At 42.6% G+C, this 19,988-nt stretch overlaps 1 protein-coding gene across 1 annotated transcript; it reads right to left on the bottom strand.

Annotated features, from left to right (window-relative positions):
• Nucleotides 1-3,194: 3,194 nt before the first annotated feature.
• Nucleotides 3,195-18,829, bottom strand: LOC137667070 (glycerol-3-phosphate dehydrogenase 1-like protein). The gene is made up of 8 exons (XM_068407506.1): nucleotides 18,724-18,829; nucleotides 13,290-13,467; nucleotides 11,531-11,671; nucleotides 10,200-10,338; nucleotides 8,305-8,417; nucleotides 6,934-7,167; nucleotides 6,677-6,783; nucleotides 3,195-5,336 (listed from the first exon to the last, which is right to left on the bottom strand). Exons 1-8 carry the CDS (start codon nucleotides 18,762-18,764, stop codon nucleotides 5,240-5,242), a joined length of 1,050 nt encoding a protein of 349 aa, XP_068263607.1. The 5' UTR covers nucleotides 18,765-18,829; the 3' UTR covers nucleotides 3,195-5,239.
• Nucleotides 18,830-19,988: the final 1,159 nt, after the last annotated feature.

Below are 19,988 nucleotides of genomic sequence, written 5' to 3'. Positions count from 1 at the left end.
CTACTTTTTCTTGTACATATAAATACTATGGATTATTATTTGAGTATTTGTAATAAATTAGAGAATGAGATATTTTGAACCACAGGAGGGAACACTTTAGTACAAAATTAATCACTTGATGGACAAAATATATGAGGAAGGAAATAAGCAAAATCCATCTAGCTAAGCACAGCTGCTCTACAGGACACTCATAAGGATGTTTTTATTTGTTTCTGACTCTGTAATGGGTTACGAATAATCCTGTTTGGGGTAAAAGAAACTCTTACGTGGTCCAATCCATTGTCCCATTAGGATAGTTTTCATTCTTGGAAAAGTGTTAAACTTGAGGGAGCAGATGTGCCCAGTGCACTAAAAAATGCAAATATATGGAGAAAGATGATGTAACTCTGCTTCTTAAATGGGCTGTGATGTTAGAATTGTCAGTGACTAGATCCCTTTCTAAAATGAAAGGTAGGGGGATGAAAGGGGTAGGGAGTAAAGTTTCTGTAGCTGCCATTAAACTTGTTTAATAACAGGACTTCCATTGTAATTGTAAGAAAATCTTTATGCCTACTGCACTTGGATGTTGTTTTTTTTTTATTTAAAGAAAACCTTACGACACTGCTGAGGTGAGTAAGCTGCAACCTAAAACTGTCTGAAGGCATCACAGTTGAGAGAGTACCTTGCACTGGGCTAGTTTCCCTTCTTAACTGCAGGTTAAGTTTGCTTTGAATTATACAAGGCCTAGGCTAGCCTTAAATAGGTGTTTCTGAGAAGCAAAACAGATTAGGAATCAAATGCTTTAAATGTGTACGAGTTTGAATTAAGAAACAGTTTAATAAGTGAACACTCATTATTTTAATATATGCATAATCAACAGTCGGTATAAATTGATTCCTTGAAAACATAAAGGTTTGAGAATACATCTTGGGTCCCAGAGGTTGATGGTGTATTTTTTGTCTGTTGTGCAATAATACAGTTTAAATGGTATCACTCAACAACAATGCTTTTGATACTTGAAAAGAAATTATTGGTTATTTTTTCTTACTGTGAAATATTTGCACTGTCTGAACTTTCTGGTTAACTTTATAACTGTTAAACTTTTTTACTGGTGTTAATTTATTGTGCTCAGTATTTGATATGCTAGTCGCCTGTCTGTGTAAGCGTGAAATTTGTCGTATTTAAGTGAATATTTTTATCTTCTACACAGTTGTTTATCTTGAGGGCTTTTCTTCTTTTTTTTTTCCTCTCTTCCTGAGAATTAACTGAAAGATGGCTTAAAAAGTCGATGCTTACCTACTTCTGAACTGTATGCATTAATTAAAGAAAGAGGCTGTAGTGCATTGTACCTACAGGGAAAATCTGTCTGCCTGTCAGAGCTCCTGTGATCAGATTCACCAATACCTGCTGAGTAGCTGCATCAGTGAATCCAGTGAAGTAAAACTATTACTGCCTTAATAATCTGAGATTTCAGTTGTAATTTCTTTGACGTGCAGCCCTTCAACTGGCTGTGAACTGCAGAACTGGACGGGACTTTGGGGAGTTGGGGAGGGAAGGTACTTTAGTGGGCAAAATCCAACATATTATATCCCATCAGTGCGTTAGCAGCTGTAGTCATGTTGGAACTGCCAAGAAATGTGTCAAGTTCAATTTAAAGTGAGAACGAACTGGTGACTGTCAAAGAGAATATTTGAGTAAAACTGACTACCTCAGTTCTGTTTCTCTTTGAATTAAGCTTCTAGCCTGCTGTGAACTTCCAAATCTTAAGATGCATTAAGTAAAAACATGTCTCAGGTTTTTAAGAGCAAAATAAATACAGTAGGAAGCATAAGCCATTTTTGAGCGTAGAACACAGCTAAAATTGTAGCTTAAACCAATTAGTTATGTAGCCTTCAGTGTAGTTTCTCCAGTAAAAGTCAGTATATTGGTTTTAAATAAATACCTAAAGTAGCTGCCTGCAAACTTTGTATCCTGAATGTATTGTGGCAAGCCCATCCTGTTGCATCTCTTATGTGTGAAAACTTTGAAATATAGCCCAAATAAGCCTTTGTGTTTTCACCAGAGTAGACAGGGCAGCAGGAGCCCTGGAAATAGTGCGAAGAGATAAATGAGCTAGCTTGTCTGTAGGAGAAACATTGTCAGTATATAATGCCCACAGGTTTAATTTTTTAAAAACATTCCATGTTTGCTTATGGAAGCCAACTAGTCTTGCAGTCTTTTTTTACCCCAGTAGTCCAAATCTATAGCGTTTCAATTAGAAGTCGAGGCAAGTCATGCTTCAGGAACACATTTTTCCAGTGTTTCAGACAATTACAAGGAGGAAGGACAGCTTTTGGCTGGAGTATACAGCAAGTAAAACGACACTGAGAAGCAGGCAATTCATTCCTCTTGAAGTGAGTTGAGGTCTTGGGAGACTGTCATGGCCTTGAATGTAGGTTAATTACTGAAAAATAATTTTGACCCCCATTAATGGACTGTTGGTGCAATGCAGCTCGTTCTTTCTGCGGAGCGCTAGTAAATTAGGAAGACTAATGTCACTTAAGAGCAGACATATCCACAATCCCTTACAAGGGCCAGTTGTTTTTAAATCTTCCTGTCCTGCAAATTTTTCTGCTTTAATATATTTCAGTGGAGAGGGAGGCGTATGCCCTTTCCTCCCCACATTTCCTACAAGTGACTTTCAGCCAGCTGAGCAGGTCAAGGTCTTTCCCCTGCAAGATTTAACAAGCAGCTTTCCCTTGGCTGAATGTATCTCTCTTCAGGATTCGGGTCTATTTGTGTACTAAATAATGAGATCTTACACTACCAGACTTCCAAAGTGCAAATGTTGCCTTTTTAATGTGAAGCTTACCTTGGAGATAAAACAACTGTTTTGAGAGAACTGGCTGACCTTGAACATGTGTTTCCTATTTTGGTACAGAATGTAAATATAGAACAAACTATTTTACATAGATTTTGACTGGATTGAGATATAAGGGCTAATTTTTGTTATTTATGGAGTAAAAATTTCCTTATTTTACTGTGTAAAAAAAGTATGTCATACAAAAGAAGAAAAAATTGTTCATCAATAAAATGTCTGTAGAAAATTGACTCTTCTCATCCTTTTCTTTGAGAGCTGACAATTATTAACTGTAAGAATAAGCACAATAAAGGAGCACCACTACAACAGTAGTGAGTAATTTTGTGAGAATTTAGAAGAATGAAATTACATCAAGTCTGCATCTGGATCACTTTATTAAACTGTTATTTGATACACTTGGAATGTAAAATGTTCTGTATTATTATTAAGCTCATACATGACTTATCAGAAGTTCAGCCTGCTGGTGAAGTATGGAGGTTCCTGAATTCTCTATCCCATCCCCAGGTATTTGATACTTTAAAAATTATGCAATGTTTAAGTCTCCACTTATAATGGAAGATCATAATTCTCTGATTTGCGTAAAGGATTTGGTCACACAATTCCCATTTCAGCTGGCAGAATGTTGGCGTTGCCCTGCGGAGCCCTGAGCTGTTGGCTGTGACCGGACTCGGAGCTGCAGGAGGTGAGCCACCTTCGCTGCTGTTCAGCAGGGATCAGTGACGCTGCAGCCACTGCTTCTGGTACCTCTTAGCTGTAAGACTGGGATTTTTACAATATATTTATAATTACAAGTAATACATTTGTGTGTGTCTGTGTATATATATATATAACTCTGATAAATGTGAAAGGCATAACAACATTCCTCTAAAATGCAGAGTGGAGACGATTTTATAATCTAGCTGCTTTTTTTTTCCCTAAGCAATATGTCAGCAAATACATAAGAGATTAAAAAAACCACTTGCCTTTCTCTCTCCTATTTTGGAAAATCAGATAAAGCAAAAGTAGGTTACTCTTCCTTTTTGTTTCCCTTGTCTTTAAATAGGAATCTTTCAAAAGGATATTAAAGCTTATAAAATGTGCCACTGTTCATTTCATAGATGGCTTTAACTCTGAAAAACATCAGGTATGTAAAGTCACCCAGGTTACAACTATAAGGTTTAAAAACGGTTGTGTTTCTGAAATTAACGCCATTGGTAGCAAAATAAAAAAACTTGGTACATGAAGACGTTTGTGATTAAAATTCAGAAGTAGATAGCGAGATCTCTCTTCCAGGTTGTAAGATGCATTGCTTAAGCTACAGCAGGATCAGGGCATTAGTCCGCAGTCTGGAAAGATGCAGGGAGCCACACTGGTGTCAGTCCAGTGGAGCTTCCCGGTGCAGTTAGAACACAGCCTGGTTTCAAATGCAATTTTACAGGATTTCTGTGTGTCTACAGCGGTCACTTTCATGCATGTATAAAAAATCAAGTATCAGAGAGTTTTTTCACTGTTACTTGTTAGGTCCTCAACAGCATTGCACAAGCTGAAAGCTGTCATGCACACATCCTCCTCAGCCTCCAGTTCTCCCCTCTCAGCTAGTACCAATAAATGACTATGACTTGCTGAGAAATCCTGACACTAATGTAAATGTATGTGGTTATTCCAATTTTTTCCTGTATTTCAACGGAGTACAGTAAGTATAATGAAAGTCAGGCTACTACTGAGGATTCCTAGTGTCCTGAATTTAAAACAAACAAAAAAACCCCTCAAACTCTCTTCTTTCTCCTCCCCCTGCCCCTTAAACTGTCTTATTTATACATCTGCCGAACATTCATGTGTGTCTGAGCACAGTAACAATTAGTGTTTTTCCAACGAGGCATACACTGGGAAACAAAATCAAGGAAGGACTAAACATCACAAAATACAAAATGTCATTTGTGTTTGAGGGGGATTGTGGAAACCCAATGTTTGCCCATGTGGTTGCATCTCATTGCTGTCAGACTTTTTTCTTTACTATAATTTTTCTGTTTGGATGAGTTCTTCAATTCTTCTGCATCTTGTGCTGTTCTGTAAGAAATATTAGTAGGCAAAATGTTGAGGTTCACGGGAGCTAGATTGAGCTCTTGTTATGGAAATTACGAGGGGAACTGTTTTTAATCAACAAGAAAGTAGTTCTAGGCACATGCCCACGTTACTAACTCAAATCAAATACTGTTAAATTGTACATTCGTTTCCTGTCCCCTGGGTGTATTGTTGAAATTAAAGGCAGATTTAACCCCCAGAATGAGGATACTGACATACATTCTCTGTCGCTTTTACAACAAGTGTCGTCACACAACCTGTTCCTTTACTTTTATTTGCTGTGGAGTGGACAGAAGTCTGGGGAAGATGAGAACGTGACCAGGTGAGGAGAGGGGATCTCTAAATGTGCTCCGGGTGGTTCTGCAGGCACGTGATGAAATCCTGGATCGATTGACCCTCGTAGCAGATCTTGTAGATGGTTGTAAATAATGGAAACCTAAAAGAAGTGCGTAGCAATGAAAATAGTTTTTAATGTTTATATAAACATTTTCATTCCATTTACAATTGAAAAAAAAAATCTTTTTTTTATGTTACATTAAAAGAAAAGTGGAAAACTTTTCTTTCTCTTTACAATATAATTTTAACTTGGAGGTACCTTTACTGGAAGAATAAAAGACCAGTATAAATACAAAGCAGTAGGAATGAAGTTAGGGCAATTAAGAGGAACTAGGGGCAATTTTGGGGGGTGGCAGCAGAGAAGAGCTGTTCTGGAACTAAAATTCCTATCCAATGTTTTAATTTACTGAAAAAATCTTGAATTGCATATCCCCTTTTTCCTCCGGCGTGCAAAATGCATCTATTATTTGTATGCATTACTGGTGTCTAAAGGACTAAAAAGAATGAAAATGTCTAATGATTTTCTCTTCCTGGCTTAAAGGGTTCTTTTCCTTTTGCAAGCTGTATTAGTCATTATGTGGTAACAAATGAGTCCACTGAATGACTTGGAGCTGAGTATTTAACTAAGTGCAATTAGAGGGATACTTATTAGATCAAGTTTTGATTTAAAGTTCACATCATGTCAAAACGAGCTTTTCTCTCTCTCATTGTTGAGAGATAATGCCACTTGAATCGTCTGTATCTGTTATAATTCTAATAGGATTTTTTTTTAAGTATTCATTTAGCAGTGTTTGACCTTTAAGTACTGCTAATGTATGAGAGGGAATGGGATGGAGGGAAGTTTAGCTCTTCTATTGTGTAAGTGGAGACAAAGGTTTCAAATTATAAATAATCTTACGTTACCCCAAACAACTATAAGTACTTTTTATCTCAGCATTTTGTCACACTAAAGCATTGGTATCAGCACATATTACCTATTCAATGCATATAAAATTTTTTGATTAGGTGTATACTCCTGAATTTTATGCTGAGATAACCTAGTTAACGTTTGCCCTGAGGGCAATATTGCTGCAGGCTGTAATGGTGATATACTGAGAACAAGGAACCCTTTGACCCACAGATCACATTTGCCAGCTAACTGTGTATGGCCTTTAGTCTTGTTTAGGGGGATGGGGATGTCCGGGTTGCTCCTTTGGATTATTATTTTTTTGGTTTCCTATATGTCTGGCTTGTTTTTTCTAACGCTGTTTAGCCTTCATCCCATGCTACTGACTATGGCAACGAGGGGTCAGACTAAGCTGAGCTCTAATGGTGGCCCAAGATGCAGAAAGCAGTTGTTACGGAGATGAACAAGATAATTAAACACAAATGCCATTAAGGAGGTTATGAATCACTCATCATTTGTTGTTGATTCTGTTTTTTTAAAATAAAAGCACTTACTTATTGAGCATATTTTTCTGTTTCAGAATCTTGTAGACTTCGGCTGAGGTCTGAGGACCTTGCAGCTTTTGTCCGTTCAGCATCTCGTTTTCCAGCTGCTCAATGGACTAGAAGAGAGGAGACTGATTACTTGGATCAGAGGGGATACTGCTGCGATACCAGCAGTTACCAAGAAGGTAAACAGTTAATGATGCCTTTGTAAAACACAGAAGGATTTCTTCATGTGTTAGTGTAAAATATTTCAAAATCCTCCTTACTTTTCCTGTGCGGGCAAAGGCTTCTGCTACTTTTCTGTTGCGTCCCCCATAGCAGGTAGTGATTAGGTCAGCGACCCCACAGCTTTCCAGAAAAGTGGCTATTGATACTGGTCCCCTGCAGAACATCTTGGCAAAAGCCACCATTTCCATAAGGCCCAGGCGTATAACTGCTGCCTTTGTATTATCGCCAAAATCCAGTCCGTCGCAGAACCCAGCTCCCACTGCTACGATGTTCTAAAACCAGTTTAGTGCAAAATATAGAGGAGGAAAGGAAATGGTCAGGCAAGACGTGCAGTTCACCAGCGTGCACTGAGCTTTAAGTAACTCCCACAAATCTGTCTTTACCAGAACGAGGTTCAATTTGTAATGGCCATGAGTTCATCTTACGAAGGTGGACAGCTAGCTACTGTTGAATACAAGCAGCTGGACTTCCAGAAGACTTTTATAATGTATCCACTGTTATTCCCATGGGCAAAAATCAAAGCAGCTGGTTTAGTATAGTAATATTGCAATCACATAGCGTGTATGCAATTAATGTTTTGTTTTTCTACTAGTTGCAAGTTGGGCCTCACCGACCTTTCTGTTTTAACTGTTTAAAATATCCCACACGGAGTCATGCCTTTGTAGGTTTTCTCTGTGGGTCTCTAATTTAAACAGGCAGGGGTTCTATGTACAGATGTTGCAATAGATCAAATTTTGTTTTTTCCCTGCAAAAATGGTCAATAGAATTTCCCTTTTCTACAGTTCTAAACAAATCTCTCGGGATCCTAAACATATTCACAGCTCCTCGCCATTGCCCTGCAAACCTCCCTTCCCACCTCCCAACTCCCAGCCCCTAAATAAGTGTAGTTCACTGTATTTGAGTAATATGTCACCTAGTACTGCTGCTGAAGTGTTTGCTCCAGACTTGCATGCGCCCCAGTGCAGATTATTTTTTTTTTCTTTTGCAAAGGCAATGCCAAAGCAATGATTTCGAGAAGAGCAAAGATTTCTCACAAAGCAGAAACAGCCTCTTTATTTATGGAAATAAATTATTGGTGGGAGCTACTATATGTAGTAAGAGCATTTGGTCTATGTGTTTACAACACGCAGACAAGAAAATACAGCAGACTAAATTCTGCCCTCAGAAGCAGAGGTGCTTCTGGTTAAATAAATATAAAAATACAACTATTTTGAAGTGCTTTGCCAGCAGTTACATTTTTGAGTAAATTTTCCCTTTTTAACAGATTGGAAATTTGGCACATGAGCATCTTGTCTGTGCTCACTCATCATATGGCGGCAGGACTGATATTAGACCCTGTGGCTTACAGAAGACTCGGGTGAGGGGAGAATTTGGCCCGAATAAAAATATTTTGGTTTGAAATCACTCACTTTTAAGGCTCCACAAAGCTCCACTGTATCGGAGTCAAGCACCACAGTAATCCTGAAATTGGGGGTCTGCATTAATTCTTTAAAGATCTCTCCTTGTTTTTCGTTTTTGCACCCTGTGAGAAGGAAGGATGAAAGTCAGAGTGTTTTTGCAATGCTCAGAGTACACACAATTAACTGAAACCTGAAATAAGGTCCCAGGGACCACTTCAGGTTTTGTGGTCCCAGTAACTGGGTGTTGCTAAACAAGAGATTTGTGTGACAGCAGTTCCTGCTGCTAGAAGCCAGTGTTAAATGTATGCAAGTCCCAGGGCATTGACCAACCACCGTTTAATTAACACTTCAAAGAGCTTAAAAGCAGATAGTGCCTAAATACAGCTTTCAGCCTGAGCAAGCCTGTATAACCACAAACCTTGCAAAAGATAATGTTTACAAATCGCTTTGTACAGCACAATGGTATAATTGCTACTTTGAAAATGTAAACCAATATAATTGCTAAGTATTATTACGGGGTGCAAATGATTAATTCCCAATTAATTCCCAATTACAGGGAGATCCAGAGATGATGAAACTGAACGTCGGCACTGCTCGAACATTTTCGTTATCAGTTCTACGGAGGTCGCGTATCATGTCATTACAGCGCTCACCCTAGGTATTGAGAGGAAGGGTAGCCAGCTGGGCAAAGACTGCTGAATGGAGTTTCACTTCATTTTCATATGAGGCAACTTGGTCTCCTTCAGTGAGAGCTCAGCAGCGAGGAGCTGTAGTGTTTTCCAACTGTTACTCCTGGAGGGGTTCTGGGCACTCAGTGCTTTTGAGTATTAAAGAGCCTGGGCAACAGCACTCTGGTAGCTCTGGGGTTTCTGCCCCATCTCACAAGAAACTTTGGGTTTGCTTCTCATCCTTCACAATAATTGATGTTGGGGAATACCCAGTCTCTGTGAGGTGGCTGTTTCTGGGCTATCTGGCTTTCCCCAAGGATAAAAGCGAGGGACAAAGCTCTTTGCATAGTCATCATCACAGCGTGGATTCAAACTAGGCCAGCAGAAGTTAAATTCCCCCTAAGAAAATGAGCATTGCTCAACTCTCCTAATCATGTCTAGTCCTATTCGTGCCTAGTCACCCTGCCAGCAACAAATGCCCAGCTGGTACGGTTTGCACTCTTACTGTAACGTTTGCAAGGCAAAGGAACAGTATTGCAACAATAATTTATTTTTTTTGTCTTCCCTAGCTAGGGAAGGATGTAACTTTAATTTCTGCTGACTTTATAAATCACAGGGTTTTAAAAACTACCGGATGAACTTTGCAAGTCAGGTCAGACGCAGTTCTGGGAGGATCTGAGGCTACATCTTGGCAAGCAGTCTGAATGGGAGGGAGGAACAGAATGTTACTGGGGATTTTTTGTTCTTTGTTTTTTTTTTTTTGTTGTTGTTGTTTTTTTGTGTTTTTTGTTTTTTTTTTAAACAAAGAAATTTGAAGATGGAGAAATATACCTTAGGGAGCATGAGCACATATGAGCTGCTGATTGTAATTCTTTGTCTAGACTGTAGAATGTATCAACTGCCGATGTACTTGGTGTTGAGCTGTACAAACATAAAAGGTAGCTCTTGCCAACTCCTACAGAAACAGGATTAAGCTGTAATTTTTTAATGGATGAAATCAGCTGTCAGCACTGAAACCCTCTGTCAGTTTGGATCTGATCCTGCCAGCACCGAACTCCCTGGAAATCCCACTGCCTCCCTGAAGGAGCTCAGCGGTCACCGCACCCACCGCACCACTCAGGAGCCACGTGGGACCCATCGCATCCCCCTGCTCCCTCCAGAGGTTAGCCTGTTGCCCTGCCACGGGTGACATTACACCACAGCTAGCGGCTCTAATTTGCTCTTTGCAATAGTTACCGATGGTGGTTTCACAGAACTTCTCATCAGCCACTTCTTTGGCTATGTTGGCCCCCATGAGCACACTGATTTCTATGTTCAGTTTCTCTCGAATGAGGTCAGAGATGAGCTTCAGGCCATCTGGACCCTCATCAATCCCCTGAATAAAAGATTATATCAAAGCCAAGTTATTAGGATAGGAAAATGACAGCAGTAGAGCACAGGTAAAGCAGAAGGTGTTCTATTGCCTGCAGCTCTCTGGTTTTAATTGGAAGGATTTGGGTCTTACATTCGCTGTCATTAGCTATTAATACAAATGCTCTGGGTTGTACTTTGATAACTGCAAATTCAAGGCAAGTTCAGGGAGAAGGCAGCGACAGTCAAGGTAACCCTGCAAGCGGCCTCACGTCCAGTGCTGCTGTCCTGAGGCTTTCTTTGATGCTGTATTTTTTTCCTTTGTGTTCCTGTAGTACAGAAACAGACTTTTAAATTAAGGCTTTGAGCAGTGGCTTTTTTGCAAGATCTAAGTATTAATCTGAGTGCTTCACTGGAATTAAGGAGTGTACTGAACTGTCTTGGGTTTTTCTTGGAATTTCCTTTCTCTCCCACCCTCTTCTCCTCTGTGTACTGCTGCTTGTGAGATAATTTCTATGGGGAAAGAAAAGGGGGAAGAGCTGATATTGCAGTCTGAAAACTTGAATTACAATTTCTTTCATTACAATTTTAAATTGGATATTTCCCATAATGCAAGCAATAGAAGAAGCAGTGGACTGTATTCCTACGCTTTGCCTCTGGCTTTTAGTTTGAGATTCTCTTAAAATATTAATTCCTGTTATGATTATGATAATCTGGGACCTCTAACCTTAAAAAGAGATTCCTCAGTTCATGTCAGATTGAAATTGCTTCAGTTCTCAAAATCATTAGTGTTATTGTGCCTTTTTAATGCTGCCAAGAACAGCTTTAGGATGTACTTGGAAGAGGCACTTCGACCCAGAACTCCTTCCAGTTAAGAGTTAATGGAGGCTTTAGTCTGGTGAGTATTTTTTCTGGCAGCAGCACCAGCTTACACAGCCCTCCCTCTGCCCATTTTCACCTCTGTGCTGGTCCAAGTGGGAACTGATCCAGGCTCAAGATGGCTGGCAAAGACAGTTACTCTTAGCCTGGCTGGGTTGCCCCATCCTTTTCACTCTGTGGCCACGTGAGCAGCAGGAGGCTGGCTAAGTTTTAACTCTTGCAGAAAGAAATGCTGATGTTTATGCAGAGCATGCAGGTGAGGGCTGGAGCTCCTACCCTTACGCTGAAGATAGTTATTTACTCCATATAGATTGAGTCTTGTGGAGACGACAACTTACCTTGATCAGGGAAATCCCAAATGTCCCGGGTTTTATCTGGCCTGCAATCTGCTCGCAGATTCGTCCAATGAATTGATGTGGCAGAACAAACACTAAAATGTCTGCCCCATTTGTTGCTTCAACCACGTCTGGTACAGCCACCTGGGACAAAAGCGACAACCAAAATAAGGCTCCTCATGCCAGGTAGGAATCCTCACACCTTGCAAAGCCATTGAAGCCATTGAAGATATTGCAAATGTCCTTAATTTTAACTGGCAGTGTGGCGTAGCTGCTAGGTCTTTGTACAAGCAACTGCAGCTCTCTCCTGAAATATCCAAAGCAGCCTAACTATTTTAGGTTTTGATTTTTTATAATTTTGCTTTTAACTTGCCTCCCATCCCAGCCCTGTGTGGATAATCTGGGCAAGACAATATACTTTCTAAACTTGCACCCTCCTGGGAAGCCCCTTTGCTGGTTCAGCTTCTTCAGGTGGTTCCTGAAGATACTGAGCAATCCCATATGGTTCTGATGGAATGAGTGGTAGCACAGGGAGCACGGGAACAAGGCAGGGTGGGGAGACAGGGCCTCTTCTGGCAGTCTTTAGTTTCCATACATCACTAGCTGAGAGCTACTCGGGAATAAACTATATTAAAAGGCACATATTATTATAATATTTGGGGAAAACAGCAAAGCAGGAGTGGGGCAGAGGCTGGCAGCGCTGTACGGACACTGCTCCTGTCTCTCCAAAATATCACAGAACAATGCAAGGAAAAAAATAGTTGTTTGGGTTTTCTCTCTCAGTCAGAAATGAAGGTGTGAGGGTCCCTCCAGGCTTTACCGCAACCAGCTGATTTCTGCTGGTAAGGCCTCAGCCTTTGCTATAGACATGATGAGGCTGATCTCCAGTGATGATGACAAGCCTGTTGATCTGCTAGAGGGTTGTAAAAATAACAGTGACAAGTCAACTGTAACCCAGGAGAACTGTGTGCCAAGTACAAACCACGGGAGTGCAAATATGCAGCCGCAGCACTAAATGGAGTACTAAATATAACCATTCTCCAAGCAAGGAGACCCACCGCGTGCAGCATCTTGACTTCCTTTTACAACTGCAACTGTTCCAGAAATGAGGTGCTACTTTCTTTAATTCACAAAACAGTGGCGTTTGGCAAAATCTTGAACAGCCAAAAGCCCTCACCTTCCTTGCTTCAGTAGCAGTAAATTATCTAAGCTGATTAATTTAAGTAGAGATGCATAACTTGGTATTTCAAATGTTCATGAAAATTAAATACCTTATAGTTTTGGTGGCATTTACAGCATTATTAATTATAGCAGTGTGTTGCTATCCTGAAATCACCCAAGAGCCGACAGCTCATTATTCATGTCCTTGTAAGCCACAGCTGGTAGCTGTGCTGCTGATTTCTTTTTCAGAAGAAGGGAGAGCAGTAGCTTGCTTTTTTTTTTTTCCAGAAGATGCTGTGGGTTTGAAATATCTCAGCTCTGTGCAGACACATCTCTGCCTGCCATTTCTAGAGTAATGCTGATTTCTGCCAGAGAGGAGGATGGTGCGTTACCAGCACCTGACCCAGTTGGGTGTTTGAAGTTGTATGTGACATACGAGACAAGCAGAAGCCACAGAAGTGAGCTATGTGTCAATGTTGGGGTGAGTTAGGTGGCAAACCAGAATGAAGCTGTGAGTTACTTCTAGTTTTAATTTTGCCACGTTGCCTCCCTTATAAAAAATAAAAATATTTCAGTGATTTTTTTTTTTCTTTCAACTTACCACATTTTTGGGTATCTTGTATCCAGGCAGATATTTAACATTTTCATGTTCCTGGTTGATTATTTCTGAGAGTTTTCTTCCGTTGATGATCTCTTCAAATACCCACATCTTGACAGTAGGATCAAATCTGTTGGACTTCTGGACATTTTTGCCAATGATTCTTGCTATGGCTGATCCCCTTTAAAAAGAAAAAAAAATTGAAATAACTAATAGGAAACAAATAGGGTTTTTTGTGAATTGGAAACACAAATTACTTTAAACATCATAACTCATAAGAGGCCTGTGCTATAAAGCTGTTCAGGTGTTTGCTGCATTTATCAGAAAGCTTTATCTGCTACCCTCCATCAAAACCCCCTCAGTTTAAAAACACAGAAAGTAGAACCAGGGAAAACATAACTGCAATAAGGGATCTGAAGTCATATCAAAGATTGTAGAGTGGGAGTGTGATGTACTGTCAGCAGCACTAAAAAGACAGTATCTGGGATTAAAATCTCTCTTGCTCCTCAGATAATTCTTTTTTTCTGAAGACCAACAAATGTAAAATAATCCAGGGGGTGAAGCAGTGCTGAACGATCTTGCTGTGACAGTCTTTGTGCATCTCATCTAAAAGAGATGCATCCCACTTTCCTACCAATAACCGAATAGTTGCAGTAAGGATTTTATGGAAGAGCTAAATCCTCAGAAACTGTTATTTTCTTAAAAAAAAAAATCTTCAACCTGATGGTTTCTCTTTATTTATTGTTCTAATTATCACTGTAACAGGATCTGTAATAGTTGCAGCCTGAGGATATTTTAACCATCCAGTTTACTCTTCTTCAGTCATGATGAGCATTTTTTAATCTCAGTTCAGACAATAACTTTATTTCCCCATCACCACTGCAGCCTTGTGATCATTCACTTATTTTCTTGGCAAGAGAGAATGAAAAACCCTGCAGGAAATATGGGAAGTATTGCTCAATGCTCTTTAAATTATATGAGGAGGAGGGGGGATTATTTTTACTCCTCTGTTCCCTCTTTCCATTTTAATACTACTTTAATCTTTCAAGTACTGGCCATTTTACTAACGCAACTGAAAGAGGAGCTCCAATTGCAATGCTCTTGTCCTCTGACCTGCTTGTAACACACCTGCAATGAGGAGCATGGACAGGATTTAGCTGTGGTGTATTTTCTGGAACTGATAAAGGTCTCGAGTATATCCAAGATGAAGTCCAGGTAGGTCTGTGCTGTCCATGGTTCAAAGGGAAACCACATTGTCACTGGTTCTCCTTGGCTCAACCATATTTTTGATGTAACAGGTTTGCACAAGGCTGAATTGCTCAATAAGTGATAAAAGAATAAGGGCTTCATCTTAATCTTTAACGATAAAGAAACCCTACTGAGATCAGGTTTCACTTTGCTGAGTCTGGACTATATACTGTATCCTGAGCTGCTGTAATGCTTGTTTTCTAAAAAGGGATGATTGGGTTGGTCCTTTAAAATATGGAAGGAAATGTTTTAGGGGTGAATTGTTTTAGCGGTGAACTGGAAGAGAAGTGTTATCTTTAGAAGGACTTATATTCTGGTTCTCTTGCCCTGCTCTATCAACAGAGAGCACAAGAAATGTGTATTAAGAAGAAAAGTTATTTTTATAGATAAGCCTGAGATCTAAATTCATTGTCCAGATTGTGTTGCAGACTCCTGGACAATGGAGTCTGCAGCACAACCTGGACGATGAACTAAGTTGAAAAGTTATTTTTATGGATAAGCTTGAAGTCTATGTACCAAGTTAATATGATTTTCTGTTGAAAGATGCAGACTCCAGCTCTAACCTCTGAGATCCTGAGTGAGACTCACAACTCTCAGTAGATAAATCTGATCTTCTAGCAGAGCTGTCATTACCACTGCGCTTGGATGTTGCCACCCAAATATTTTCCTATTGACAAAGTATCAGTGAATGTATCTCAGGCGTAAAGGTAGCTCCATAAACGATGGTATTTTTCATTTGGTTTCTCTTTGGATGAATGAGGATTTGAAGGAGAAAGGGTTTAATGTTTAAAAGGCACTGAGTAGTCATCAGGGAAAATACCTCGCCACAAAACCAGCAAAGAGTTCCAAACCTGATGCTTTGTTCTACTTAGTCCATTTAAAATTCAGTCACCGCTGATCAGCCTTGGGAAGAAGAATTGCTTTGTCTGTGACGGCTGTGTTCGGTAGACTACACAGGCTTGGCAGAAGAGGACTGCTTATGCAAACAAAACCAAGGATGCTCACATATAAAGACTTTGCCATGGTTTTACTTTCTCCAAAACTCAGTTTAGTGTAGATTAATAGAAGGCAGAGAACTCCACTCAGATAATTTTTAAAAGTAAGTGAAAACTGGCAGTCAGGTTTTTTTCCCTGATTATGTTAATTCTTGTTGGAAGTGATTTACATATGGCTAAGAAAAAGAAAGCTTTTATCTGGAGATTTCCTACCAGTGTAATGAGAAAGCTTTGATGTAGAATAACTCAAATACGATCCATTATTTGCATATGTGAATAGGAAAGTGTTTGTGGCGTACATCAGATCTGGTGGAAAACAGAGCTTAACGGACCCCACGAAGCAGCCAGTCCCTTCCCTACACAAAGGGCAGTCAGATATGCCATTCCTAATAGTTTTTCTGAGGAGGTCTTGAAGACCTCAGCGGTTGCAGATCTCTTCCCTTCCCCAACCAGCCCATCCCAGGACTTTGCTATCCTCAGCATTAGAAAGATCATCCTCACATTTAACCTAAGTCTTTCCTACTGCAGTTTAAGCCCATTTCTATTCTAGAAAGGTGGAATATTGTTTTTCTCCTTTAGATGCTTGAAGATGATCATGTCTTCCTCCAGTCTCTTTCTTAGCCAACCACCCCAATTTTTTTAAATTATAGTATCGCTCAGGTTGGAAGGGACCATGAGAGGTCTCCAAAGTGGGGAAAAACGCTGAGTTCAGATGGGTTGCTCAAGGCTTTGTTCACTCAAGTCTTGAAAACTCTCCAAGGACCACCTCCTCTCTGGGCAATCTGCCCCAATGCTTTATTATTCTCCTAGGGGTTTTTTTCCTCCTCTCTTTATATATACCTCCTCTGGTTCAATTTATGACCACTAGCTCTTGTTTTCCTTCCATGCACCTCCATAAAAACCTGTGGTCATCTGTCCATGTTGAAGCACCTAGTTCAAGCTGGATCTTTGCTGAGGACTCTGCAGTCCAAATGAATCTAAGAGTGAGAGAGCTTTTGGATTCTGAAGGGCCAGGCAGTGAATTAAACCTATTTTTTAAAAACAGATAACTGAACCATGATTAATGTAAACACAAACCCTCCCGCACCTGGCTGGCAACTGCAAAATGCGGTGCAGCACTTACTTCGCTTAACCACTTCAGTCATGAGTCTCCTGGCAGTGTTGACTTAGTAAGTCCCTGTGACCTGCTGAACTTCTGCAGCTGACACGAACTATTGCAACATGCTGCGTCACGTGTCAACCACGTTTCTGAGCTGCAGGAAAGACTCAAGAGCAGTGATCTGAACTGTCACCCAAATATTCAGGAGGAACATAAGAGAAAAATATTTGCCAAAGATAAACATTATATTTCTATGTTGTGCTAAGACAACGTGTTCTGCCACAGAGGCTATGAATAGATGTGATTTAAACATCAGAGCACAATGTTTATCTCTTTCCCAAAGATATTACAGTCTATGTATGTGGTAAGAAGCAAGAGATGGGCCCTGTCAGACAGGCACTATGCGTAAGTAGATAATGTTGAATGAGCTGGGGTCTCTGTATCTCTGTGGCATAACTTTTTCCAAGTTTGTAGGTGCACGTGAAAAAAAAGAGAACTTTCTTGAGTACAGATCTGAAGAAAGACAGCTACGTGGCTTTGGAGAATGTCTTATGGCAAGGGGACAGCCTGGGAAAGGCAGAAGGGGCTTCCTTGAGGATGCAGCAAGAGAATGATGAAGGCTGTCACTGTGGGCTGACCAACGGTAAAAGGTGACTTGCAGACGTGCAGCCGTGACTGTTGAGGGGCTTGGAAGTGACAACGAGCTGCTGCACAGGCTTGGATGCCTGTGGTTGAGGTGAGGGAGAAGAGGGCAGCAGGGGAGGGATGCAAGCACTGGAATGACATGGTGAAAGTGGCAGTCGAGGAAATGCTGGTGCAGAAATGATGGGGCAGGACTACATCCGTCAAGGCCAGAGAAAGCCAGATGCATGATGATGAATCCCAGAGAAGACATAGCTGTGCAGTTACATGTGAAAGGCTGTATCTGAGAGATGTCATGCACAACGAGCCTGTGATCTGGAAAGAGCGTGCGTGGGGGGGCTCAGAAAGCAGCGGACCGGTTTTGCAAGGTAGAGAGGCAAAGAACTGTGCTTTAACTACGCGGTGTTCTCAGCAGCTCACACGCAACCACTCCCTCACCTATTGATATTTTTGGCATTTGCTTCCACTTAGCTGTCAGATATTTTAAAAATCTTAAGGACCTTGTCCTCCTTGTACAAAAAAAACTCCACAGAGCTACCTGGAGGCTGGGTTTGCTAATCCCAAGCGCGTGCATATACATGTTGGTTTGTTTGTTTGTGCTTAGCTTACATAAACCATTAACTTTTCTTAAAGTAAGATGCGAAGGCCAGTGAGATAGGGTTTAGTGACTTCAGGAGGGTCTGTCAGAGCCAAGGAGCTCTGGAGAGCCGTGCTTTTGTCCAGGCTACAAAGGACTGAGCAGCAGCAAACATGTTCTTATGAATGGGGATAAGGTTAAGTGGGGGACCAGAACGCAATGCCTGTACAAGGCTGCATCTGCACCGAGATGCAAACCGACATGCCGAGGAGGATGGAAGTGAAAGGTGCCAGTAAGTTGTGGCTTTAAATGAAGCCTGTGCCCCGGCTCCTTCAAAGTAATACAAACAGCATCATCGCTCTCTTCACTATCGAACGCTTAAATTTGAGGGGCCTGGGCCCTGCCACGGGCACACAGCTACAGAGGCGCAGCGCTGGCCCTCTCAGGAGACTCGCTGTCCTGTCGCCCGCCTGTCGCTGGCTCGCACACCCCAGTGATGCCGGAGCCTCCCGTCTCCCCAGTTCTCACTGGCCGGTGCATCTCTCAGGGACGACGGCCCCTGCCCAGGGAGCCCCCAGCGCTGAGGCAGGACACGATGGGGAGCGGGGCGGCGGTTTCAGGACCATGGAGACGCTCCGCTGCCCCGCTGCCCCCGGGCCCTGCCGCTCCCCGCACCGCACCGCACCTGTTGCGGAGCCCCCGGCAGCGGCGGGGCGGGGGGAGCCGGGGCGCGGCGCGGCGGTCCCGGCGTGCCGCCCGGCTGCGGGGCGGGCGAGAAAACAAGGCAGGGACGGGAAAAGGGGAGAAAAAAGGGACGGGTGGGGAAGCGAGGAGGGCAGGGGAGCTGCGGGGGCCCCACCGCGCTGCGCTACTCACCAGTTCCCCGAGCCGACGATGCAGACGCGGAGCGGCGACATGCTGCGGGCTGCGCTCCCGGCCGGCGCTGCTGCCCGCGGCTCGGCCCAGCCCGGCTCGGCTCGGCCCCCGGCGCCTGCGGGAGGGACGGGCGTGAGCGGGCGGGGGCCCCGGGGCTGTGCCGGGTACCCCCGCCCCGGCTCCGCCTGCAGCCCCGGCGGCTTTTCTGCCTGGGTCGGTCCTTGCTGCCCCACGAGCGTCGGCTGGGACCGGGGGGTTCAGTGCCCCGGAAGGGGAATGGAGAAAACGGTGCCTTGACCGAAATTGCCGGGGATGAAGAGCTGCGTGGCGAAGGTGGGGAGCCCGGTGCTTCTCGCGGTGCGGGACCCTCCTGCCTATCGCAGCCCCGAGGGTATCTGCAGGGTGGGGAAGGTGGCGGAGGTTGGGAGGGATGCAAGCTGGGCCCTCAGGGGCAGTGAGTGGTCCCGCCTGTCCTGCCAGACAGACGCGTAAATGGCTTAAATGCTGCTGATAGAGGAGCGCACCAGGGAAAGGTTATGAGTGCGTCTGCAGAGCCAAATCCAGCTGATAGATCATCAGTGATGGACTACATCACAGTTCCTAATACAGGACATCAAATAAAAGTTATTTGCAAGGAAGGACAAAAGAGCGTGTCATTCTTTTTCCCTATGTGGTCTAACGGTGGATGATGCCTTACAAATTAACGCATTTCACCTCTCAGCCCTCCACTACACCCTGTCTCCTCTTCAAAGCAGCCTTCTCTCTTGTTTCTGAGCCAGAGAGCTGCATTTGCTGCCTTCCCTGCACTTGCACTCCTGCTTCCCCTCGTCCTGCCGTGCCCAGGCTCCCTTCCCTGCCTGGGGGCTGTAGGCTCAGCGGTGACCACATCTGCTGCCCTCCCACTGGGGCCTGGCTCAGTGGGTTTCTGGCTCTGTGTGATGAGGAGGCCTGACGTGGAGATCGCAGAGGGAGGCTGGCTGCCAGCGTTTCAGCAGCCCGTGGGTGTTTTTGGAGGTACACATATGCTCAGCTCACCTGCTGTCAGGTTCATCGGCTCAGATATTCAGTGCATCTTGGTGGCAGAGAGAGTGTTTGGGGACATAGCAAACAAACTAGGGCAAAATCCTGCAAAATAATATATTGAGAAAATGACTGGGATGGGTTGCTGAAAAGGAAGGTGTAGCTGGGACCCTGGCCACATGTGAACCCTGATGGTAATGCTCTGCAAGAAGAGGCGTTACCCACATGCACAGTTTGAGCACAGC

Source organism: Nyctibius grandis, chromosome 9 (assembly GCF_013368605.1).
Source record: "Nyctibius grandis isolate bNycGra1 chromosome 9, bNycGra1.pri, whole genome shotgun sequence".
NCBI classification, from domain to species: Eukaryota; Metazoa; Chordata; class Aves; order Nyctibiiformes; family Nyctibiidae; genus Nyctibius; species Nyctibius grandis.
Note: the sequence above shows the minus strand (reverse complement) of the source record. Positions and strands in the feature narration are given on the sequence as shown.

Bases quoted from the DNA above. Each gene is read 5' to 3' on its own strand.
- LOC137667070 (XM_068407506.1), bottom strand. From the start codon at position 18,764: ATGTCGCCGCTCCGCGTCTGCATCGTCGGCTCGGGGAACTG. The intron at 11,672-13,289 runs GTAAGTTGAAAG...CTTTTGTCCCAG, and splicing joins ACAAGATACCCAAAAATGTG to GTGGCTGTACCAGACGTGGT. The intron at 5,337-6,676 runs GTAAGTGCTTTT...CACTTCTTTTAG, and splicing joins CAGAAAAATATGCTCAATAA to GTTTCCATTATTTACAACCA.